The sequence below is a fragment of the Neoarius graeffei genome, chromosome 20 (assembly GCF_027579695.1).
Source record: "Neoarius graeffei isolate fNeoGra1 chromosome 20, fNeoGra1.pri, whole genome shotgun sequence".
In the NCBI taxonomy this organism is placed as follows: domain Eukaryota; kingdom Metazoa; phylum Chordata; class Actinopteri; order Siluriformes; family Ariidae; genus Neoarius; species Neoarius graeffei.
In genome coordinates, this window is record NC_083588.1 from 62,873,834 (window position 1) to 62,900,035 (window position 26,202).

General features: G+C 41.6%; 4 protein-coding genes across 5 annotated transcripts in view; 3 read left to right on the top strand and 1 right to left on the bottom strand.

Moving 5' to 3' along the window:
• Positions 1–26,202, bottom strand: part of LOC132868909 (large ribosomal subunit protein uL3) — a 477,874-nt gene that overhangs the window by 21,955 nt on the left and 429,717 nt on the right. The window lies entirely within an intron of this gene.
• On the top strand, positions 3,712–7,514 carry LOC132868910 (coiled-coil domain-containing protein 103-like). Its single transcript, XM_060902203.1, has 3 exons — positions 3,712–3,954; positions 5,411–5,540; positions 6,904–7,514. The coding sequence occupies exons 1-3, from the start codon at positions 3,812–3,814 to the stop codon at positions 7,390–7,392; spliced, it is 762 nt and encodes a 253-aa protein (XP_060758186.1). The 5' UTR covers positions 3,712–3,811; the 3' UTR covers positions 7,393–7,514.
• Positions 10,161–11,544, top strand: LOC132869375 (Ig-like V-type domain-containing protein FAM187A). Its single transcript, XM_060902713.1, has one exon. The coding sequence runs from the start codon at positions 10,161–10,163 to the stop codon at positions 11,529–11,531; it is 1,371 nt and encodes a 456-aa protein (XP_060758696.1). The 3' UTR covers positions 11,532–11,544.
• Positions 19,610–26,202, top strand: part of abi3a (ABI family, member 3a) — a 41,983-nt gene continuing 35,390 nt past the window's right edge. Inside the window, exon 1 of the mRNA XM_060902187.1 lies at positions 19,610–19,873. Within this exon, the coding sequence (XP_060758170.1) occupies positions 19,742–19,873 (132 nt within the window). The 5' untranslated portion in view covers positions 19,610–19,741. The remainder of the gene's footprint in view (positions 19,874–26,202) is intronic.

Consider the following 26,202-nt stretch of genomic DNA (forward strand, 5'->3'; position numbering starts at 1 on the left):
TCATTTCAGTTACATCAGTCCGCTGTCCTCATTCAGGTCCCTGTGAAGAAACATAGAAACAGTAACCTGTTAGAATAAGTGTATTGATATAAACCTGTGATTTGCACCTGAACTACTGTCACAGCCGAGGTTAAAGAAAATTAATCAACACCTTCCAATGTTGTGTAATTCAGGATGAGCCTCATAGCATGGTTGAGATTTTAGTTTGTACTTCAGATTGGATCTGTCCAGTCAGAGATTATTATTGGATTCTAAAGTTTAGTGCTTTGTCACAAAGTGATTCACAGGGTAGATGTGCTTAATAACTGGCAACCTGGGTAAAATATATACATATAAACTCATTAATAATTCTAAATAGTGGTATTGCATGCTAACAGAAAAACACTGTGAATATTGTTCATACTGTTATAATTAACAGACTTTAATATCTACTTTTCTAATTTACCATTTCCAGTAAGGTTGGGATATTTTCCAAAACACAATTAAAAACAGAAATCTGTGATTTGTTAATTCACATGAACCTTTATTTAACTGACAAAAGTACAAAGAAAAGATTTTCAGTAGTTTAACAGATCAACTTAATTGTATTTTATAAATATAAATGAAGTTAGAATTTGATGCCTGTAACACACTCAAAAAAAAAAAATTGGGACAGAGGCATTATTACCGTTGTATTACATTATACACCGTTCCTTTTAATAACACTTTTTAATTGTATGGGATCTGAGGATACTAATTCTTGCATACAGGCGGGAGGTCGTACGGTTGGTGCTTTGGTGCAGTCAGAATAATTTGGAGCTAAACACACTCAAGACAGTGGAGATGATCATGGACTTCAGGAGACACCCCTCTGCAATGCTCCTCCTCACAATATCCAGCAGCCCTGTGTCAACTGTGGAGACCTTCAAGATCCTGGGAACTACCATCTCACAAGACTCGAAGTGGGACTCCAACATCAACTCCATCCTTAAAAAAGCCCAGCAGAGGATGTCCTTTCTGCAGCAACTCAGGAAATCTGGTCTGTCACAGGAGCTGATGATGGTACAGTTCCACACCGCTGTCATTGAATCCGTCCTCTACACATCCATCACACTCTGGTTCGGAGCAGCCACAAAACAGGACAGGAACAGACTGCAGTGAACAGTAAGGTCAGTAGAAAGGATAATCGGTGCTCCCCTGCCCGGCCTCCAGGATTTGTATGTTTTACGACCCAGGAAGCAGGCAGAGAAAATCGTTAAGGACTCTTCACATCCTGGTCACAACCTTTTCCAACTCCTTCCCTCCAGCAGGCGCTAGAGAGCATTGCAAACCAGAACCACCAGACAGAAGAGCAGCTTCTTTCCCCATGTCATCAACGTCATGAATATCTGACCTGAACCATTACCATTATACTATTGTACCACTTGTACCTCCTGTAACATTTTCCTGTTTGCACGACCTCACGGCACTCTGTGTACACGGTGTCGTGTATATATTTTGTATATTGTGTCTTGTCTGTAAATAGCCTGCATATTGACTGTATGTTGTGTATTTTATCCCTCATCAAAAAATTCCCATGCAAGGATTGGCCAAAGATACCGTAGCTCATGTGACATAAAATAGTTCCATCACTGATTAAGGAATGTATCTTGTGACGTCAAACAAACAAAAAAATGGATATACCATGGTATATCCTGGATATACCATGAACTGACGTCACAATTTCAAGCTGTACAGCCAACTCGAGTCACGGCTGTGGCTCCACAACCATTTCAGTGTGTGTAGAACTACGTATCATGATCATGCCTAGCGAGGCAGGCAATAGCATGGTACATTATGCATGCGCAGGTCGAAGGTCGTGCCAACGTAAACAACAAAAATGGCTGCCTGCAGTGAGGTTATGCCGAGATTCAATCTGAATACTTTTAGCTTAATTTTTTTGACGAGGGATATAAATCAAATGTACCATGCACTGAGGGGCTCCAGGTGAAATTATGGATTCTCTTTGGTGACTGGTGTAGTACTATTTTCTTTTGGGCGGTTCCCCTCACAAAATACTACAATGCCAGTCACCTCAGAGAATCCATCATTTCAACCGGAGCCTATATAATAGATATTTATCTCGCCCGGGACGGAGTCCACCAGGGGGTGAGGTATTGTTTTCGGTGGGATTTCTTTGTTTCTTTTTTTGTTAACGATATTACAGGAAAATGGCTGGACCAATCTTCATGAAACTTTCAGGATAGATGGGCATTGGTCTCAAATAGAACCTCCAACATTTTGAGGGTCATCCGGTCAAGGTCACCAAAAAGGTCAAAATCGGTTTTGTTGTGGCTACTGCCTCATATAGAGGTGCTAACCACTACGTCATCATGCTGTAAAAATGTAAGAGTGTAAGAATCGCACACTGCACATGCACATACACGTGCTCTGATTAAAATGGCCGGTGAGTGTATACAATTCAGTTCACCATTCGAAATAAATGAACTAGACTAAAGAAATCGCTTTTAGACATGTTTATGCTTATTACAGAGGGAAAGTGCGTTCCACTGAGCTCTAGCGCCGGGCCATTTCCAAGAAATAAGAGTTTGGGTCATGGCAACAGTGTGTGTACATCAGCCTCGGTTCAGAGGTTTCAGTTTCGAAAACTGTAAGAGTAGAATAATATAAAATACAGACACTTGGTATATTTTACTTCTGTGATTTTTAAATTGTTAATTTTTGGATTACGCTTCATTTTTGTGGCCACTGCCTCATAGAGTAAATATATATGCTATATTTACTGTATGGACATGGGATCAGAAAACTATTTTATTTATTATAAGCAGTAGCCACATGGACCCATAGGCTACCTAATTTTTTCACAATATCCTTCATATTCATCATAGGTGCTACCGGGTGAGGTTTGTTTTGCCTGGCAACACTTGTTAGATTATAGATAGATATTGTCTCATACAGATATTTTAGATATATTGTATATAATATCGGTATTGTATATTATGTATATTGTATATAATAGTTATTGTAGATTGCATAGGGCAGCACAGTGGTGTAGTGGTTAGCACTATTGCCTCACAGCAAGAAGGTCTGGGTTCGAGCCCTGCGGCCGGTGAGGGCCTTTCTGTGTGGAGTTTGCATGTTCTCCCCGTGTCCGCGTGGGTTTCCTCCGGGTGCTCCGGTTTCCCCCACAGTCCAAAGACATGCAGGTTAGGTTAACTGGTGACACTAAATTGAGCGTAGGTGTGAATGTGAGTGTGAATGGTTGTCTGTGTCTATGTGTCAGCCCTGTGATGACCTGGCGACTTGTCCAGTAGAACAGGATAAAGCGGCTACAGATAATGGATGGATGGATGGATGGATGGAAGCAGTAGCCACATGGACCCATAGGGTACCTAATTTTTTCACGATATCTTCCTTCATATTCATCATAGGTGCTACTGGGTGAGGATTGTTTTGCCTGGCAACACTTGCTAGATTATAGATAGATATTGTATCATACAGATATTTTAGATATTGTATATAATATTGATATTGCATATGTATATTGTATATAATAGTTATTGTAGACTGCATATTTATTTATATTGTGTAATGTCTATATTGTACATTACATATACAAATATTCACCCCAGGTGTCAACACACTTGGCCAATAAATCCGATTCTGATTCTCAAAATGGCGGCTCTGTGTGTTGCCATGGTTACCGGTGTGTTTATAAAGCCTTGCGCGAGCCTGTGGCTAAAAGCTAGTTTACCTGCAACACTCCGACTGCCTTCTAGTTCCGGGTTAAAGTCAATCACATACAATAACGGTGGATTAAAGGCACTCAGACATGGAGAAATGTGATCTTATTGATTTCTCAGCGCTGGAGAAGGAAATGAAACGCGCTGTAGAAGCGGATAAAAAATACCAGAGAGAAAACGACGCCAAATTCCGCGCGATTCACCAAAAAGTCGCCACTTATGAAGAGTTCCGGTAACCGAGATGTTTTCCTCTTGATTTTTATCATATTATAGATTTATTTACACAAATTCCAGCTGTAAGGAAAGAACAGAAACGATCAATGTGGTGCTAATGAACGCCTCAGTGTGGACCTCTGTACCTGCCGCTCTTTATTAGTCTTAAAGGGGCAGCAGATGATTTTTTTTTTCTTGCTTGTACAAATAATCTGGGAGATATTTAGAACATGAAAAACTACAGTGGAGGAAGCTGCTGAGAAAACGCGTTTGGAAAACTGCTTGTCTGTGATTGGATGTGCCTCCTGTCAATCATTGTACAGACACTCTGTAGGTCCTGGGGGCGGAGTTTCGTGAACATCAAACCCACCGAGCTGTTGGAAGCACATTGCATTCACAAAATCAGAAAATAAACCACTTATCTCATAATTATGAGATACTATCTCGAAGAAAAAGATCTCATAATGAGGTGGAAAAGATCAGAATCTCATCATTGTGGAAAAAAATGGAAAAGTGCCAAGCGTTCGGTTTATTTTCAAATAAACTGTTTTTGTGTATGTAAACACTTCCTGACCTGCAAGGATGAGAAATGTTTATTAAAACATTTAACTTATTATTATTATGGGCGGCACTGTGGTGTAGTGGTTAGCATTGTCGCCTCGCAGCAAGAAGGTCCGGGTTCGAGCCCCGTGGCCGGCGAGGGCCTTTCTGTGTGGAGTTTGCATGTTCTCCCCGTGTCCGCGTGGGTTTCCTCCGGGTGCTCCGGTTTCCCCCACAGTCCAAAGACATGCAGGTTAGGTTAACTGGTGACTCTAAATTGACCGTAGGTGTGAATGTGAGTGTGAATGGTTGTCTGTGTCTATGTGGCAGCCCTGTGATGACCTGGCGACTTGTCCAGGGTGAACCCCGCCTTTCGCCCGTAGTCAGCTGGGATAGGCTGATAGATAAAGCAGCTACAGATAATGAATGGATTATTATTATTATTATTATTATGGTTAGGAAAATTGCCCACTTTTGCACACAGCTAAGACGAGCTCGGCAAGCTGTATTTCCTGTTTAATTTCATCTTGACGCAAATATTAATTCCATCCACATCAAGGATCATTAATATTTCCCAGTGTCTCAGGGCAAGAAGGAAATAAAAGCAGATTAAACGCGATAGCGCCATCATTGCCCACTGCCTCACCCTGTAGCATGGATTAGCGACGATTGATGACTAAGCTACTTCAACTTTTCTAATAATTATGAGATCTTTTCTTGTAATTACGAGACAGTAACTCATGACATAAGGTGCCTAATTTTTTTTCTTTTGTGAAAAAAGGCACTTCTGTAGTGAAGAGACCTAATGTTGAAAAATAAAGGCTAATCTTACTTACTGCACCTTTAAGTGTGGAGTTAAAAGAAATCAGTCTCTGTGGTCTTTAGTGAACACTGATTATTGATTAAATGTTTTGCTGTGGTTTGTTCTGTTTCAGGGACATTGTGAAGGCATCTCACCTGAAGCCTTTAGATAAAAAGGACAAAAACGCACCACGGAAACAACCCTGGAACCCAATCAGTACCGGAAACACAGAACTGAAACACACCGGTGCAGACTCCCTGGAGGTCAAACATTTATTATGATATCATTTATCATCATTACAGACGAGACATGACAGCCGACCACTTTATTTTCTGATACTGATACTGAAAGCTCGAGTATCACTAATATTGATACCAGTCCGATATCGATACCAGTCCAATATCGTTCCTTAAAAAACTACTGAGCTTTAAATGTTCTGTTTTTTTTCTTTAGCTGGAACTGAGAGGCTTTTATTGTCCCTCGAGGGGAAACTTGATTTGCAGCAGAGGACACAACACACAAAAACATACAAATGAGACAATAACCTTCAAGTTAAACACAACCAAATAAGAAGAAATATCAGTCCATTTAGATAGTACAGTGGTTTAAAAAAAACACTGCAATGTTCACCATAAAGTACTAATAATGGTGTAAATTGAGTGTGTTAATTTCACTTGGCACAAAATGAAACACTTCACAGTTAAACTGATTCACACTAAACACTGCAAATACTGTAATAAATGTAAGAAAGTGTAAAATAAATCTAATAAACATCAATCTGACTAAAAGAAAAAAACAGTCAAGTCTCTTTATACATAAACATTAGTTATAGGATCCTTTATCTCGGATTTTTTTTGTTTTGTTTGTATTAGGTTTTTTTTTTGTATCACACGGATACCTACACTGTATATCATTTAATATAATTATTGTATTAATACATTCTTATTTTAGTTTTTTTTAAATTAATTTGGATTGTTGTGTATCTAAAATGTGAGTGATTATGTTAAAAACAATTTCAGTCAGATTCTAATTATTAAACAATATAAATATTATAAAAATGCTATATAGAGTATAATAATACAAATTTTACTGTAAAATGCTGAAATGTATTCAATAGCTATTATTATTATTATTATTATTATTATTTTAAAATAATTACAGATTCCTCAGTAAAATTATTTCTGGCTGATTAAAAGTATTATATTATGTCATTTTTAATTAATTATATAAAGTTTTAAAATGTTATTGTGAAGAATATAATAAATAAATAAATAAATAAATAACATTTCAATATAAACCTTTTGGATAATCAAATTTATTATTATTATTATTATTATTATTATTATTATTAAGTAATTGTTTACGGTGGGTTTTTATGGTTTTAATTAATTACTTTATCAAATATAATTTCTAAATGATGAATTATTAATACTGTATGATTAATGTAAAAAAATGTATATTATTATATGATTGTTATCGAATGAAATTACTATAAAACCCTATTATGAAGAAAATAAGAAATTAATATAGTGAAATTAATATGTTTATTTATTAAACCTGTATACAAGCATTTTGAGAGCATTTTTTAATCAATGAAAATAAAGTGGTGTGTTTTTGTTGTTCCAGTGTGTGCTGTGTGAGTTGCAGCCTCGCAGCGCGTCGGAGTTCGTTCGAGACTGGCGCAGGTTTAAGGGCAGCTCGGTGGAGAAGTACACGTTCCTGCTCAGGCTGGGTGGAGAGAAGCTGAGGGAGATGTTCCACATTGAGGTGGACGTCGGCCTCCTCGGCGAGTTCCTGATGGTCCTCTGTCAGTGTTTCAGGTCCGGAGACGAGGCGGCAGTGATCGGAGTGCTGGAGGGACTTTCACTGACCGGCCACTTCGGCCTCGGAGTCTCTATGCTGAGCGAAGAGGAGCGACAAGCGTGTGAGCGTCTCTTCTCCAACCTGCTCGAGACTCATCCCAACCTCGCTGAGGCTCCTGAGAGCCAGAAGGAGCGATGTGCAGAGTGTGAGACACAGACACAGGAAAACACGGCGCAGGATGATGGGACTGAGGCGGCAGGGAAGCTCAGGGGTTTGATGGAGAAGTATGGAGTTTATGGAAATGCAAAATAGACACCCGGTTCCCTGGAAGAAATAAAAAAGCTTTCAAATGAATAAATATTTTTTTAATGTTCATTATGTTCCTGGTGGGGTGGCACGGTGGTGTAGTGGTTAGTGCTGTCGCCTCACAGCAAGAAGGTCCGGGTTCGAGCCCCGGGGCCGGCGAGGGCCTTTCTGTGTGGAGTTTGCATGTTCTCCCCGTGTCCGCGTGGGTTTCCTCCGGGTGCTCCGGTTTCCCCCACAGTCCAAAGACATGCAGGTTAGGTTAACTGGTGACTCTAAATTGAGCGTAGGTGTGAATGTGAGTGTGAATGGTTGTCTGTGTCTATGTGTCAGCCCTGTGATGACCTGGCGACTTGTCCAGGGTGTACCCCGCCTTTCGCCCGTAGTCAGCTGGGATAGGCTCCAGCTTGCCTGCGACCCTGTAGAACAGGATAAAGCGGCTAGAGATAATGAGATGAGATGTGGAATAATCTAATTCTGTTGGCACTGAAATGAATAATATATAGATTTAAGCACAGCTTAAAAGCGGAGCTCCCATATGTTTCTGGGTTGTAGAATTTTCTTATATCCAGCCTCGTTTGTTTTATTTCTTTACCAGCTAACACTGGCCACGAGGCGGCGTGTATGACTGGTAATTACTAACACTGGCCACTAGGCGGCGTGTATGACTGGTAATTACTAACACTGGCCACGAGGCGGCGTGTATGACTGGTAATTACTAACACTGGCCACTAGGCGGCGTGTATGACTGGTAATTACTAACACTGGCCACGAGGCGGCGTGTATGACTGGTAATTACTAACACTGGCCACTAGGCGGCGTGTATGACTGGTAATTACTAACACTGGCCACGAGGCGGCGTGTATGACTGGTAATTACTAACACTGGCCACTAGGCGGCGTGTATGACTGGTAATTACTAACACTGGCCACTAGGCGGCGAGTATGACCGTTAATTACTCACACGGGTATGGTGGCAGGCGCGCACAGGGCCGAAACCACCAGAAAACAACTCGAAGGGTTTCTTTATGGATCCCCACTCTGTGCCTGTGGAGCTCCGCTAAAAATGCCTAGATGTAGGTTTCATCACTGTGTAAATATTTAAATATTTTATTGATATATAAATACAGGGCTCTCAAGTTTTGAATGCAGGCAAGAGTGACCCCCCCCGTTGGGGGGGGGGGGGGGGGGGCGGGCGGGTGGACGGGTCGCAGGAATGGGGATCTTTCATTAATAATATTATTATTAGTGTTGCTGTTATTAATAACTGCTCAGACTTGCAGAAGAAAGGATAACACACGGCACTGACAGCTCAACCAAATACAAAGTCTTTATTCAATTTCCGTGTATTGAATAAGTGTGTATGTGTGTGTGTGAGAGAGAGAGAGAGCAGAGAAAGAGAGAGAGATTATGACTGGTGTTGTTTATTGTAAGTGTTTGTTGCCTTTTTGGAGTCCTTCATCATTTGTGTTGTTGGCTCCCACTTAAAACAGTTCGGCTCAAGTCCAGCCATTTTCAGGGTCATGATAGAGGCCAGTGTCCCGTCCAGAGACCAGCTGTTTCGGGTTGAGGTTTTGTTCAGACTGACCACTGAAAATACCCTCTCGGCATCAGCATTTGAATGAGGAAGCACCAAAACCAAGGTTGTTATCTTTGATAACCTCCCAAATTGGTTCAAGCCAGTCACCTCTGAAAAAGGAACCAAGGGCCTCTATTACTTACATGTTTTCCTTTTATCTTAATAATGAGCAAGTCATGTTGTGTGCAAAAACTTTCTTACTTTGTTCTTTTTTGAGGACATTCTTCCCCTCAACGTCAAAGGATGTTGGGTCCTGAAATCTGTCATAGTTGAACTTTCCTCTTCCCTATATCTTCCCCTGGAGTCACACAGTTTCTATATTATGAACAATAAAAACTTAATCTTTCACAAACGGGTCTTTCATAACTGCTGACAAATAAAAAAAAAAAGTCTTCACTCTTGCTGGTATTCACATGCTGCTTTAAACACGCGTTAGTGTCACTGTTATTATTACTGACCAGCGTCTGTTATTGCCTGTGAACCAGTGGAGCTGCTCGCCAGGGGATCATTTAAACAGGTCAATACAGCTCAGCTCCTGTAAAACCTCACCATGTCCATGCTGATTATCTGGGCAACATTCTGTCACAGCAGGCAAGTTGCCATTTCTTGTGTCAAACAAGTTGTGAATGTGTTGTAACATTAAAACAGGATATGCCTTCCTCTGGCCTCTGTGCTGCCCGGAGCTCATCCTCATGGTGTCCACTGAACAAAACTTTCAGAAGATGGTTGGAGCAGAATCACGTGAACAATTCCCGGGATAACAATGCTTTTTTCATTGGTTGTTGCGTTATCGACCCAGATACAATAGTGCTTCTGATTGGCTATTGTGTAGCCCCGCCCCTTTCCTTTTTTTGATTGGCTGGTAAGTGGCAGGCTCGACTCATGGGAGACGCGCTTGTTTCCTGCCGTTTCCATAGCGATAGCGGCGCGCCAGAGAAGTTTATATTATAATAATTATAATATAAATTTTATATTATACAATGTGTGGCGGGAGTGCGTGACAAAAGACCGAAAAGCGTGACTGTCACGCTCAATGCGTGAGACTTGAGAGCCCTGTAAATACATTTCTATTTCATGAAATTCATCTGAATGATTCCTGAATCAGCTCCAGTTGGATGAGGAGTCGAGCCTGCATGTGATACAAAGCCGTTTCCTTTGAAAATTCAAAACAAAACAAAAGCGGTGATGAATTGAACCAGATGAATTGCTCCGTGACATTACGGGGCGTCGACATCACTACAGTTCCAAACAATCACTTCAAATCAAAACACTCCTCCTTAAGAAGAAGGTTTGACCTGATGATGTCTCCTGAAGTCTTTTTCCTGACCCTGTGTCCTCTGTTACTGAGCGCCTATCAAGCTCCTGAGGACAAGGAGGACATCTTTACCAGCAGGTCGTGTCCTGCGTTCCTGGTCTTCGATAACGCAGCGTACGTGGCTGACATGACCGTCGAGCTGCCCTGTCACTGTAAACCAGCAGACGCTCTCTCAGTGGTGTGGTACTATCAGAAACACCTGGGGACAAAGAACACCAAAGTCCTCACCGACTTTTCAGGCACCGCGATAACGGATTCGTCCAAAGTCGGACGAGAGGCGAACCTGCATGATCGCTTTTCAATCCGTTTATTCAGCCTGATCATCTTCAGAGCTCAGCCGAGCGACTCCGGGCATTACGTCTGCGGCACGGCTTCGGGACAGTTCTTCTACGGCTATGATGTAGATGTTCAGGTCATTCGGAATGTTCTCTTTCCCTGGAACCTCGAACAAACAGCCGAAGCACAAACAAACCTCGAACAAACTGGCATCTTTCTCAAGTCTGATCCCAGTGAGACGTTCAGAGTGTTCACCAGTTACTGGCCTTGGTCTGCGTGCGATCGGTGCGGCGTGCCAGGCGAGCAGGTCCGAGTGGGGCTCTGTTACGTCGTGAGTGAATATCTACACGTGCGCTACATTCGAGAGATCAGAAACGTGACCTCGTGCGGTTCCTCTGCGGTTCCTCTGAGATTCGGGCTGAGCGGTGCTGACTACGGGGCTGAGCTCAGCGTCAGAAGATGCAAATCTTCCTGCCCTCCAAAACCTCCAGTGAATCCACAGCGACAAGCTCTGCTGGAGTTTCTCGGGTACGGCAAAGAAGCTTCTTCAGGGCTTCTGGTCTACTCGCATAACCATCCAGCAAACACCGATCTCGTCCTGTCGTGTCCCAAAGCGAGACCCCAGCACACAGTGGCGTGGGATAAAGGCTCTACGCCACTTTATCGCTCTCAGTATATGGAAGGAGTGGATACAAACCCGCGTGTGTTTATAGATTTAGGTCACCATCTCCACTTCAGACCTGTGACGATGGAGGACAAAGGGACATACTACTGCTGGATCCAAGGCAGAAAGGCTGCTGAGATCAGACTCGGGGTGTATACACGACTCGGACCCCAGCGCAGTCTCAGCGACCCAGAGTCTCTCTTCGGCCTCAGCGTCATCCTTCTGTGTTACGCCGGACTCACTGCCATCTTCCTCTTCATCATCTCCCTGAGATTCATTTGTGACTTGATCACAGAACGAAGAGCCTCGTTTTAGCTTTCAGTAAATATATTCGTACCTTCTTTTGTCCTGGAATGTATTTATTGTTTTAATGATCAATAAAAGACAAAAGCTCATGTTGAAACTGTTTAATACGACATGCAGAACAGCTTTGGAGTTATGAAACATCATTGCAAATGCACCTGAATACTGAATATAATATTAAAAAAAAAAAGACTGCACACAAAAAAAACCTCACACTTCCTGTCGTTAAGAGCCGTGGTCCTCAAAGTGGGATTGGGGATTGTTCATGAAATGAAATGTGTGCTGAGTTCAGAAAGGGCTCCTTGGAAGTTCTTTTACTCTGAAAGAGGTTGCAAAATATTTCACAACTCCTGCTTTAAAGCACGCTTGCACTTAGAAGTATTATTTCTTAAATGATAATGTGGATTATTATCTCATCTCATTATCTCTAGCCGCTTTATCCTGTTCTACAGGGTCGCAGGCAAGCTGGAGCCTATCCCAGCTGACTACGGGCGAAAGGCGGGGTACACCCTGGACAAGTCGCCAGGTCATCACAGGGCTGACACATAGACACAGACAACCATTCACACTCACATTCACACCTACGCTCAATTTAGAGTCACCAGTTAACCTAACCTGCATGTCTTTGGACTGTGGGGGAAACCGGAGCACCCGGAGGAAACCCACGCGGACACGGGGAGAACATGCAAACTCCACACAGAAAGGCCCTCGCCAGCCACGGGGCTCGAACCCAGGACCTTCTTGCTGTGAGGCGACAGCGCTAACCACTACACCACCGTGCCGCCCCGTGGATGATGATTATTATTATTTAAAAAAAAGCCTCTAGTTCCAAAGTTGAAGTTGATCAGGGTGCACCATTTCAAGTTGGTCACATTTTTGTTCAAATCTGCAGCTGAGTGCTCAGTACTTTCTCAGTGTTTCAGTAAAATGCGACCCATGAGCCCAGTTTGGGACGTCAAAAAGTTTATCATGGTCCGATATGCAAACTGTAAGAGGATGACGCCATGGTTACCGAAAACAAGCTGATGTGTTATTTTAAAGTTCTTTCATCCAAAAGCGATTATTTAGTTTGGTTCAAGGGCCCGACTGTGGCTCTGCTCAAATCATGGGATTTGGACTCAGTAGTGCAGTAAAACCCTAAACCACTGAGATTCCCACAGTCAGAGCACTGGACTGAACTAAACCAGTTTACAGTAAATGGAGCCTGATTAATCAAAAACCCTGCAGCAGGTGTGGAAATGGAAAACAAACAAACAAACAAACAAACAAACAAACAAACAAACAAACAAGAAAAAAACTCCGCTAGGGGGCGCTGCTACATCATGTGTGTCTACACACATCGGCTACGAACTTGTTGATTGTAAGATCCCTGTTCTTGGCTGCAGGACTGGAACCCAGTGTGTTCTTCTACTGATGCATGCTGAGATGCTTTTCTGCTCACCACAGTTGTAAAGAGTGATTATATGAGTTATTATATCCTTCCTGGCGCGCACACACACACACACACACACACACACACAAAGCTGGAATTAATCGGTCCATTTCCCTCTGACCCTCTCTTATCAACAAGGCGTTTGTTTCCACCCACAGAACTGTCACTCACTCACTTGATGTTTTTTGTTTTCTGCACCATTCTGTGTAAACTCTAGAGACTGTTGTGTGTGAAAACCCCAGGAGATCAGCAGCTTCTGAAATACTCAAACCAGTCCATCTGGCTCAAACCAACACCCATACCACAGTGAAAGAAAGTCACACAAAAATTGAGATCACAATTTTTCCCATTCTGATGTTTGAACATTGTGGACATTAACTGAAGCTCTTGATTTGTATCTGTGGGATTTGATGTGCTGTGCTGCTGTAGAGGGATTGGATGATTAGAGAACTGCATCAAACAGCAGGTGGATGTAGGGGTGTTCCTAATAAAGTGACCGGCGAGTGTATACGTAATATACATTACTGAATCAATCCCAATATTAATGGTTAATTAAGAAACCTCAATTGCGAAACATGTTTTTTCCTAGTTGTGCATTTAAACTGATTTTACTGATACAATTGATTTGAACAAACTTTTTTAAATGAGTCGAATCACACTGGTTTTGACTCCTTTGAAGCTCGTGAATCGAAGAGTCGTCCCAGAGGAACTCTTTCTTTCTTTCTTTCTTTCTTTCTTTCTTTCTTTCTTTCTTTCTTTCCCTATTTTATCACGTGTTAAACACTGAGCACAGACTTTGATAAAGTCCACAATAAGACACACACCATTTTAAATCCTACTTATATCCATTACTGAATAATCGCATATGAATGCTTATACAACCCCGATTCCAAAAAAGTTGGGACAAAGTACAAATTGTAAATAAAAACGGAATGCAATAATTTACAAATCTCAAAAACTGATATTGTATTCACAATAGAACATAGACAACATATCTCAAATGTCGAAAGTGAGACATTTTGAAATTTCATGCCAAATATTGACTCATTTGAAATTTCATGACAGCAACACATCTCAAAAAAGTTGGGACAGGGGCAATAAGAGGCTGGAAAAGTTAAAGGTACAAAAAAGGAACAGCTGGAGGACCAAATTGCAACTCATTAGGTCAATTGGCAATAGGTCATTAACATGACTGGGTATAAAAAGAGCATCTTGGAGTGGCAGCGGCTCTCAGAAGTAAAGATGGGAAAAGGATCACCAATCCCCCTAATTCTGCACCGACAAATAGTGGAGCAATATCAGAAAGGAGTTCGACAGTGTAAAATTGCAAAGAGTTTGAACATATCATCATCTACAGTGCATAATATCATCAAAAGATTCAGAGAATCTGGAAGAATCTCTGTGCGTAAGGGTCAAGGCTGGAAAACCATACTGGGTGCCCGTGATCTTCGGGCCCTTAGACGGCACTGCATCACATACAGGCATGCTTCTGTATTGGAAATCACAAAATGGGCTCAGGAATATTTCCAGAGAACATTATCTGTGAACACAATTCACCGTGCCATCCGCCGTTGCCAGCTAAAACTCTATAGTTCAAAGAAGAAGCTGTATCTAAACATGATCCAGAAGCGCAGACGTCTTCTCTGGGCCAAGGCTCATTTAAAATGGACTGTGGCAAAGTGGAAAACTGTTCTGTGGTCAGACGAATCAAAATTTGAAGTTCTTTATGGAAATCAGGGACGCCGTGTCATTCGGACTAAAGAGGAGAAGGACGACCCAAGTTGTTATCAGCGCTCAGTTCAGAAGCCTGCATCTCTGATGGTATGGGGTTGCATTAGTGCGTGTGGCATGGGCAGCTTACACATCTGGAAAGACACCATCAATGCTGAAAGGTATATCCAGGTTCTAGAGCAACATATGCTCCCATCCAGACGACGTCTCTTTCAGGGAAGACCTTGCGTTTTCCAACATGACAATGCCAAACCACATACTGCATCAATTACAGCATCATGGCTGCGTAGAAGAAGGGTCCGGGTACTGAACTGGCCAGCCTGTAGTCCAGATCTTTCACCCATAGAAAACATTTGGCGCATCATAAAACGGAAGATACGACAAAAAAGACCTAAGACAGTTGAGCAACTAGAATCCTACATTAAACAAGAATGGGTTAACATTCCTATCCCTAAACTTGAGCAACTTGTCTCCTCAGTCCCCAGACGTTTACAGACTGTTGTAAAGAGAAAAGGGGATGTCTCACAGTGGGAAACATGGCCTTGTCCCAACTTTTTTGAGATGTGTTGTTGTCATGAAATTTAAAATCACCTAATTTTTCTCTTTAAATGATACATTTTCTCAGTTTAAACATTTGATATGTCATCTATATTCTATTCTGAATAAAATATGGAATTTTGAAACTTCCACATCATTGCATTCCGTTTTTATTTACAATTTGTACTTTGTCCCAACTTTTTTGGAATCGGGGTTGTAAATGGTTTATTTAAGAAATGTTCATTACAAAACCTGTGTGTCTTTGTAGCTCCTCATTTGGCGGGTTTTGTGAAGAGGGTGAATTTCACGACACCCACTGATTTAAAACTGACTGCAGACTACTGATTCTGTTGATTCGATTTGTTTTGATTTGATTTGACTTAATTTCAGTGAATCGAATCATGCTTTTCTGACTCACTTCAAATGACTCATCTCAAAAGAACAGACTCTTTACCTTTCACTACATGAGAGAACTTTTGTCAGGTGCTGCACACTGTACTACAACAACAACAACAACAACAACAACAATAATAATAATAATAATAATAATAATAATAATAATAATATGCTCCTAACTAATAACTAGTTTAGGAGTTACTAATAACTCATACTGATTCATTTGCTGTTGTCTCATCATCATCATCATCATCATCATCATCATCATCATCAGGGGCGCCGCCAGAAATTTTGGGCCCCATGAAAGATTAGAATTTTGGGCCCCCCAACTTTGCCCACCCTTGTCACAATTGCACTATTGTCATTATTTGACTTTTGATAGCCCATGGACCTTGAGTTTGTGACTTTGTTATTACATTTTATGTATTAACCTACCAGGGACTAGATGAAAACTGGTCAGTGACTAATTCTGGTGCATTTACAATCACAAATGAAAATTCAAGATTTTGCTACATGCCTTCTTGTGCTAGGACAATTGGTAGTGAAATGTGTGATGTGACTGCTAATAAATCATAGAAAAAGTTTTCTACCCAGCATCAAAATATGGAAATCCCATGGATTGTTATGTGTTAGGTAGAAAGCTGTGTGTACTGTTCTGCAAAAAGGGAATATGTTCAAAGCAAAGTGTGTCTAGACAGAAATTTGAGCATAAGCAGAGTTAGACTATTGGTTGCCCCTCCATGGACCAGTTTGATGCATTCAAGTTTGATGCATTTAAATGAACTCCATACTCAGTAGCCTTACAAATGTTACCCATAAAAGACAGGAAACATCTTATTATAAATTTATTTCAAAGTGACACGGAGTGACATTTCAATTTGATCAATTACGTACGTATTTCTTCATGTTGTAACCTCTATCCCTCTTTTATGTGTGCTGCACTTTCTCCAGCTCCTCAATTTGAAACCAATGGTTTAGAACGTGTGAACATTCCACACACGTAACCATGTCAAACACTTGACTGGTGTCTGTTATTAGCAACACTTTAATCTAGCAAAATGTATATGGCGCTCGCTCATTAAAAACTTCAATCCTAAAGCATTTATGGGTTGTATTGCTGCTTACCTCCTTCTCCAAAGGGGGATTCAGTGGTTTGGTAGGGCGGAGGCCCCCCTGAGGCTGAATCTGTGCATATTTAGGGCACCCCATTAGTTATGAAACTGGTTATTAGCACTAGTTATTAGCACCAGCATAATGTAATATTTCATCTTGTTTATCACACAAGTCAGTCCAGTTATTAAAATGGAAAAAATGTCACTGTACAAACTGTAAAAGTGTTCTCTTGATAGGCTAATCCAACCACGTTCATACTGTTCATTTACCATTCGCTAATATTTTGAACACACATGTGAGCGATAGCTACCTTTCTTTGGGAAAAACTGAGTGACCAGTTGCCTGCCTCTCCGGTCCCTCTCAGCTTTCAGCTGCCTTTCTTTACGTTTTTGACAGCCACTCTTCATATTTAGCGATCATAGACTGTACGCACTCCACTGCTGGCTGGCTGGCTGCTGCACCGCGACACAGCAGCAAGTAGCGTTGCACTGATCAGCACACAGATTTAACGTATCGCGCTTCTACCAGAACTGGACCGTACCATTTCGCAAAAGGGGGAGGGTTAAATGACGATATGTTGAAGAACTCAAGAAATAGACAACCTTGTTCAATTAGCTCATTTTACCAGATGGAATATTGCATTGTTGTTATTTCAAAAGTCTTATTAAAATCATTAAAAGCATATTATCAGCCCCTTAAAGGGCCCCATGGCAGTGCTGGGCCCCTAGAATTGTTCTAACCTTTCCCCCCCGGCGGCGCCCATGATCATGATCATCATCATCATCATCATTAACAATAACAATAATTATAATAATAATAATTATAATCTCATCTCATTTTCTTCCGCTTATCCAGGGCCAGGTCGCGGAGGCAGCAGTCTGAGCATGGAAGCCCAAACTTCCCTCTCCCCAGACACCTCGGCCAGCTCCTTGGGAAGAACACCGAAGCGTTCCCAGGCCAGCCGAGAGACATAGTCCCTCCAGCGTGTCCTGGGTCTTCCCCAGGGCCTCCTCCCGGGGGGGGGGGACATGCCTGGAACACCTCCCCAGGGAGGCGTCCAGGAGGCATCTGAAAGAGATGCCCGAGCCACCTCAGCTGATTCCTCTCGATGTGGAGGAACAGCGGCTCTACTCCGAACTCCTCCCGAGTGACTGTCCTTCTCACCCTATCTCTAAGGGAGCGCCCAGCCACCCTGCGAAGGAAACTCATTTCGGCCGCTTATATCCGCAATTTTGTTCTTTTGGTCATTACCTAAAGCTCATGACTATAGGTGAGAGTTGGAACGTAGATTGACTGGTAAATTGAGAGCTTCGCCTTTTTGCTCAGCTCCTTCTTCACCATGATGGACCGGTAAAGCGACCGCATCACTGTGGAGGCTGCACCTCCACAGTGATATGCCTGTCGATCTCACGCTCCATCCTTCCCTCACTCGTGAACAAGATCCCAAGATACTTAAACTCCTCCACTTGAGGCAGGACTTTTCCACCAACCTGAAGAGGGCAAGCCACCTTTTTCTGGTCGAGAACCATGGCCTCGGACTTGGAGGTGCTGATTCTCATCCCAGCCACTTCACACTCGACTGCAAACCGCCCCAGTGCATGCTGAAGCTCCTGGTTTGAAGAAGCCAACAGGACAACATCATCTGCATAAAGCAGAGATGAAATCCTGTGGTTCCCAAACAGGATTCCCTCCGGCCCCTGGCTGCACCTAGAAATTGTGTCCATAAAAATTATGAACAGAACCAGTGACAAAGGGCAGCCCTGCCAGAGTCCAACATGCACTGGGAACAGGTCTGACTTACTGCCGGCAATGCGAACCAGACTCCTGCTCTGTTCGTACAGGGACCAGACAGCCCTTAGCAAAGAGCCCTGAACCCCATACTCCCGAAACACCCCCCACAGGATACCACGAGGGACGCGGTCGAATGCCTTCTCCAGATCCACAAAGCACATGTGGACTGGTTGGGTAAACTCCCATGAACCCTCGAGCACCCTATGAAGGGTATAGAGCTGGTCCAGTGTTCCGCGACCAGGACGAAAACCGCATTGTTCCTCCTGGATCCGAGGTTCGACTATTGGCCAAATTCTCCTCTCCTTCCCTGGGAGGCTGAGAAGTGTGATTCTCCTATAATTGGAGCACACTCTCCGGTCCCTTTTCTTAAAAAGAGGGACCACCACCCCGGTCTGCCACTCCAGAGGCACTGTCCCCAACCGCCACGCGATGTTGCAGAGGCGTGTCAGCCAAGACAGCCCCACAACATCCAGACACTTGAGATACTCAGGGTGGATTTCATCCACCCCCGGTGCCCTGCCACCAAGGAGCTTGCAAACCACCTCAGTGACTTTGGCTTGTGTAATGGATCAGTCCACCTCTGAGTCATCAGCCTCCGCTTCCTCAATGGAAGACGTGACGTTGGGATTGAGGAGATCCTCGAAGTATTCCTTCCACCGCCCGACAATGTTCCCAGTCGAGGTCAACAGCTCCCCACCCGCACTGTAAACAGTGTTGGCAGAGTACTGCTTCCCCCTCCTGAGGCGCCGGATGGTTTGCCAGAATTTCCTCGAGGCCGACCGATAGTCCTCCTCCATGGCCTCACCGAACTCCTCCCAGTTCCGAACTGTGGCACGCCTGGCCTGCCGATACCCGTCAGCTGCCTCAGGAGTCACTGAATCGATTCACTCTTCTGATTCACTTCAAACGAGTCACTTGAACCGAATCATTTGTTCATCGCTGTTGCATCTAAAGGTTTAAAGGGCCCTTAAACTGCGCACATGATGTGCAAAGTGCAAAGGTGGAAGTGACATTTTAGTTCATGAAGAAGGTGTGGAGAGTAGAGGGGGAAGTTTCAGAAGAAGTTCTCGCGTGTGTGTGTGTGTGTGTGTGTGTGGGCTGTTGCACGTCTCTGTGATGACGCCTCCGCTTCTGCTTTGAAAGCGCGAGCCCACAGGCGCAGTTTTGCAGACAGTTTCCGGTGCTGTAACCTCCTCGCGCACTCGCGCTTCGTCTCACAACCATGAAGGAACAAAGCTGCACGGAAGAGATCTCCAACATCCTGAAAGAGGCCCCGGCGGCCCGCAAAGCACTTCTGGATAACTACAACAACCTGCGCAATGTGGCTGAGTACTGCGAGAACAACTACCTCCAGGTGAGCATCATCATCATCATCATCATCATCAGGCTGAAATAAAACAGGTTCTCCAGTGGTTGCTCATCTCACTGACTTCCAGCTTCTCACACCTGTACTTTTCCCATTTTCTCACTGGGTTTGTAGCTCCATCAAACCTTCTCCTACATATGCATCCATAAGTATCTCCTCCCTGAGAAAGCACACGTGGTGTCCACTGAACTCGAGTCGAGGTCCATCAGTGATCCTTAAGGACCTTCAATAATCTTTAAATCTGTACACACTGTATCCACTTTACCAGCTGTACAACTTTGCCACCAGTATTAAAGCTGTTTCAACCAGATGTTCCACAGATGTTACTTCATTAGTGGGGGGGAGAATCAGTTAGTATAGTAATGAATCCGATCACATGATATATTTCTGAGTCTGACTTTTACTTCACTTCTTGAAGGACTCTCAGGACTTTTCTTTCTTTTTCTTTTTTTGTTGATGTGCTGGTTTGGTTTCGTACAGATCTCTGCTAGTTATATTTCATCTCCGCTTAAGCACCGTCTTTGTGTTTATGCGTCATACATAACAAAGAATATTACAGGAACACCCCTTACATCCACCTGGTGTTCTGTTTGATGCAGTTCTCTACCGGTAATCAGCCGATTGCTTGATGTATAAAATCACGCAGATACAAATCAAGAGCTTCAGTTAATGTTCATGATGTTCAAACATCAGAATGGGAAAAATCGTGATCTCAGAGTGTGACTGATTTTCACTGTGGTGTGGGTGTTGGTTTGAGCCAGATGAGTATATTTGGTTTGGGTATTTCAAAAACTGCTGATCTCCTCCTGGGGTTTTCACACACAACAACAACAGTCTCTGGAGTTTACACAGAAGAAAATGGTGTGAAAAACAAAAAACATCGAGTGAGTGACAGTTCTGTGGGTGGAAAGTAAACAAACACCTTGTTGATACGAGAGGGTCAGAGGAAAATGGACAGATTGGTTTGAGCGTTTTAGCCAGGAAGGATATAGCAACTCATATAATCACTCTTTACAACCGTGGTGAGCAGAAAAGCATCTTAGCATGCAACAGAAAATGGACGACCACATTGGGTTCCACTCCTGCAGCCAAGAACAGGAATCTTAGAATCAACAACAAGTTCCTATTAAAGTGTCCGGCAAGTGTTTTAGTGAAAATAGAATTGCGTTTTGGAGATAAACATGTTTTGCGGTCATGTTTCAGCGGTTTGTTTCATCATGGAGATCTGAATCATTCCAGCCACAATGTTGGAAGCACACAGTGGTATCTGCTATAGCGCTACTGTTCAAGCATGACAATGACGATGACAATGTCCCGGGGCACAAAGCGAGCTCCATGAAGACGTGGTGTGTGAAGGTTGGAGTGGAAGAACTTAACCTTGGTGTCTTCAGAGCCCTGACTGAACTCAACCCCACTGAACACCTTTTGGATGAACTGGATCTGAATCCTCATCGCCTGACATTACCGCCTGACCTCATTAATGTTCTTGTGGCTGAAATGGATGAACATACATCCACACAGCCATGCCCCAAAATCTAGTGCAAAGCCTTCCCAGAAGAGTGGATATATGAGTCAGGTGGGCAGGTGTCCAGAAATTTTTGGTCATGTTGCGTGTATTAATATTGTATATTAATGCATGTTTCTATAGTAACAACTGTACACAGGGATTTGTTCAGTGGACGTCCAGTTTTCTGTAAGGAGACGTTTATTAAGCGTTTATTGAAGGAGTCTCCAGTGTCAGCACTTTGTAACTCTGAGGTAAAGCTGTAACGTTTCCAACATCTTCACAACTGACGAGTTTATGCTTTTTTAAAAAAAATCTCTTTGTCTTATTAACTTCAAGAGAGAGAAAACAAGAACAAAGAGAAGCTCATGAGGGAACGACTAAAGCTGCTGTCAGATAAGTGTAACTAAACGTACAGTACCAGTCAAAAGTTTGTACACCCCTACTCTACTCATTCAGAGGTCTTTCTGTATTCGGACTCTTTTCTACAGTGTAGAACAAAACTGAAGACATCAAAACTATGAAATAACATCTGGAACATGTATGGAATTATGTGGTAAACAAAAATGTGTAAAAAACAAAATAAAATGTTTGATATTTCAGATTCTTCAAAGTATCCAGATGACACTTTGCATACGACTGGCATTCTCTTAACCAGCTTCATGAGGAAGTCACCTGGAATGATTTTCAGTTAACAGGTGTGGCTTCATCAAAAGTTAATTAGTGGATGAGTTTCTTGCCTTCTTAATGCATTTGAGATCAAAATACAGTAAATAGTCAATAATAAACATACAGTTTAACAGTTATTCCACGAAATCGAGTCGTACATGAGCTGATAGTGGCTATAAGTCATGTGTGACAAGATTGAGTGGAATAACTGTTTTATTCTATCCACATTCACTGGATTTTGAGAAATGGAACATTATTTTTTATTTTTTGCAAATTTGATAAATACAACCCCGATTCCAAAAAAGTTGGGACAAAGTAAAAATTGTAAGTAAAAACGGAATGCAATAATTTACAAATCTCAAAAACTGATATTGTATTCACAATAGAACATAGACAACATATCAAATGTCGAAAGTGAGACATTTTGAAATTTCATGCCAAATATTGGCTCATTTGAAATTTCATGACAGCAACACATCTCAAAAAAGTTGGGACAGGGGCAATAAGAGGCTGGAAAAGTTAAAGGTACAAAAAAGGAACAGCTGGAGGACCAAATTGCAACTCATTAGGTCAATTGGCAATAGATCATTAACATGACTGGGTATAAAAAGAGCATCTTGGAGTGGCAGCGGCTCTCAGAAGTAAAGATGGGAAGAGGATCACCAATCCCCCTAATTCTGCGCCGACAAATAGTGGAGCAATATCAGAAAGGAGTTCGACAGTGTAAAATTGCAAAGAGTTTGAACATATCATCATCTACAGTGCATAATATCATCAAAAGATTCAGAGAATCTGGAAGAATCTCTGTGCGTAAGGGTCAAGGCCGGAAAACCATACCGGGTGCCCGTGATCTTCGGGCCCTTAGACGGCACTGCATCACATACAGGCATGCTTCTGTATTGGAAATCACAAAATGGGCTCAGGAATATTTCCAGAGAACATTATCTGTGAACACAATTCACCGTGCCATCCACCGTTGCCAGCTAAAACTCTATAGTTCAAAGAAGAAGCCGTATCTAAACACGATCCAGAAGCACAGATGTCTTCTCTGGGCCAAGGCTCATTTAAAATGGACTGTGGCAAAGTGGAAAACTGTTCTGTGGTGAGACGAATCAAAATGTGAAGTTCTTTATGGAAATCAGGGACGCCGTGTCATTCGGACTAAAGAGGAGAAGGACAACCCAAGTTGTTATCAGCGCTCAGTTCAGAAGCCTGCATCTCTGATGGTATGGGGTTGCATTAGTGCGTGTGGCACGGGCAGCTTACACATCTGGAAAGACACCATCAATGCTGAAAGGTATATCCAGGTTCTAGAGCAACATATGCTCCCATCCAGACGACGTCTCTTTCAGGGAAGACCTTGCATTTTCCAACATGACAATGCCAAACCACATACTGCATCAATTACAGCATCATGGCTGCGTAGAAGAAGGGTCCGGGTACTGAACTGGCCAACCTGCAGTCCAGATCTTTCACCCATAGAAAACTTTTGACGCATCATAAAACGGAAGATACGACAAAAAAGACCTAAGACAGTTGAGCAACTAGAATCCTACATTAGACAAGAATGGGTTAACATTCCTATCCCTAAACTTGAGCAACTTGTCTCCTCAGTCCCCAGACGTTTACAGACTGTTGTAAAGAGAAAAGGGGATGTCTCACAGTGGGAAACATGGCCTTGTCCCAACTTTTTTGAGATGTGTTGTTGTCATGGAATTTAAAATCACCTAATTTTTCTCTTTAAATGATTCATTTTCTCAGTTTAAACATATGACATGTCATCTATGTTCTATTCTAAATAAAATATGGAATTTTGAAACTTCCACATCATTGCATTCCATTTTTATTTACAATTTGTACTTTGTCCCAACTTTTTTGGAATCGGGGTTGTAAAAACTGTATACAAAATGTCAGACAAAATAATTTCTGCTTAGAATGTAAACAAACTGGTGAAATGACAGGAGCAAAATGCTATAATAATAATAATAATAATAATAATAATAATAATAATAATAATTCTTGGAAAATTAAAAAAAGGTACGTTCTTACCACCAAATACTTTCATTCCATATTTTGTTGCTTTTTTGTATTTTTGGGGGTTTTGTTTTTGAGTAGAGTTTTTATTTCATCCTCCGTTGGTTCAGCAACACACGTCGCCATTTTGTTTTTCTCTACTCACGGTATATGAGCTGATAGCCTAGTAGCTAATCAGAGTGCACGATTGCTCATATCCAGTGAATGTGGGTAGAATAAAAGTAAATAGCCCTCTTCAACACCACAACTGTAGTAATCCGTATATCAAGAAGCGCTCAGTAAAGTAAAGAGAAACGACATCCATCGCTGCTTTAAGAAATGAAATGACTTTTAATTCATAAAAATAAAGAATTACAAGGTGTGTCCAAACTCTTGACTGGTACTGTATAAAATGTACAGCGTGTCATTCTTTCATAAATAAAATACTTTAATCAGTGGCAAAGCGCTGTGCATTGTGGTCAAAGAGGAATAAAACACTTCAAACTGTGCTGTTTTAGGAAAATAATAAACTTGGTTGGGTGGTAACAGAAAGGCTGCATTAACACACCATCCTATCATTGATTATTTTCCTCTAACAGCACGACACGGAGTGCAAAAAAAAACTAATCCGAGTCTAATTACTGACAAGAAGATCAAAAAAGGAAGAAAAACAGGATGAATAGACATTAAATATTGATGTGATTGTGCTTCTCAGTGGTGTTCAGGTCACAAAATGTCACTGAAGTCAAACACTGAAAAGACTGGAAAAGAATTGTAGAGTTTCGTCAGGTGGCTCTTTTTAAATGAACTGTGTAGAAAAATAGTCCTCATTTCGGAGCTGTTTCTCGTTCTTTTATTTCATGTTAAAGGTCAAGACTCTCCCTGTGTCCAAAATTGCTCCCTACTCACTATATAGGGCACTATATAGTGAGGACGCCATTTTGTAGTGCTGTCTGAAACCTTAGTGAGGATTATTTACACCCTATAGTATCCCACAATGCATCACAAGGTACTTTGTATTGATTAATGTGGGAGATACGCTCAGTATAATATTTATTTATCACAAAAAATACATGCATTTATTTATTATTTTGAAAACCCACCAGCCGACTGATCTGGCACGTTTTAATTGTGCGACAGTAATAACATTAACCCTTTGATGCAAAACATATGCACACCCCATATGACCCGCATTCATTTTCCAGGTTATTTCATGCTGACTGAGTTTTTCTTTGCTCTATCTTTTGAAATCAATTTATTTTATGATTGAATATTCCAAGTATCCTTTAAATATCTTGTTTTTAATTACCACAAATCATTAATTTAATTTTTTATTTCCTACTTTATGAACAAAAATACTTTTTATATTACTACACATGGGTCATCCAAGTGTGATTTAAAATTAAATGTCTTAATACTATAATAATAATTTGTTTCAAGTAATTACTTTAGCAGTGAATGGGGCCAGTTATTTATTTATTAACTATGTAGTTAGCTAAGCCAACTACAATAAAATTAGCTAACTAAAGTAGAATATGTCAACAGCTCGGTAGCTAATAGTAATTACTTGTAACTTTCTGACAAGTAATCTACTCACTCTCAAGGGAACCTAAACATCATCAATTTTTTTCTAAGAAAATGTTAGAACAATTGAAAAACATTACTTGCATGTATTAGATGGGCAAAGGGCGCTGTGCTGAGCTGTGAAATGTCTGACACAAGCACAATTCACAGTTCCCACCAAACGCTGTAGTAAATGCATGCGGGTCGGTTCTGACCCATGTGTGTAAACTTGATGTAGAATTACAAAAGCTGTGCTTGTTCATAACTTAAGAAAGGAAAAATAAAAATGATGATTTGTGCTAAACAAAAACAAGATATTTACTGCATATTTGGAAAAGTAAATGACAAAATGAATTTATTTCAGAAGTATATCATAGCCGTACATGAAATAACCTGGAAAATGAATGCAGGTCGTTTTTGACCCATGTTGTGCATTAGAAGGGTAGTGATACAAAAAGGGTTTTTATTCAAAAAGTAAGAAAGGAAAAAATAAAATAAGGATGTATGATGATCAAAAACAAGTTAATTGAGGAATACCTTGAATACTAAATGATGGAATTAATTTATT

What these genes read in the sequence shown, in the direction of transcription:
- LOC132868910 (XM_060902203.1), top strand. Translation starts at nt 3,812, where the DNA reads ATGGAGAAATGTGATCTTATTGATTTCTCAGCGCTGGAGAAGGAAATG. An exon ending in GCCACTTATGAAGAGTTCCG is followed by an intron (nt 3,955 to 5,410) that starts GTAACCGAGATG and finishes GTTCTGTTTCAG; the next exon opens with GGACATTGTGAAGGCATCTC. An exon ending in CCGGTGCAGACTCCCTGGAG is followed by an intron (nt 5,541 to 6,903) that starts GTCAAACATTTA and finishes TTGTTGTTCCAG; the next exon opens with TGTGTGCTGTGTGAGTTGCA.
- LOC132869375 (XM_060902713.1), top strand. Translation starts at nt 10,161, where the DNA reads ATGAATTGCTCCGTGACATTACGGGGCGTCGACATCACTACAGTTCCA.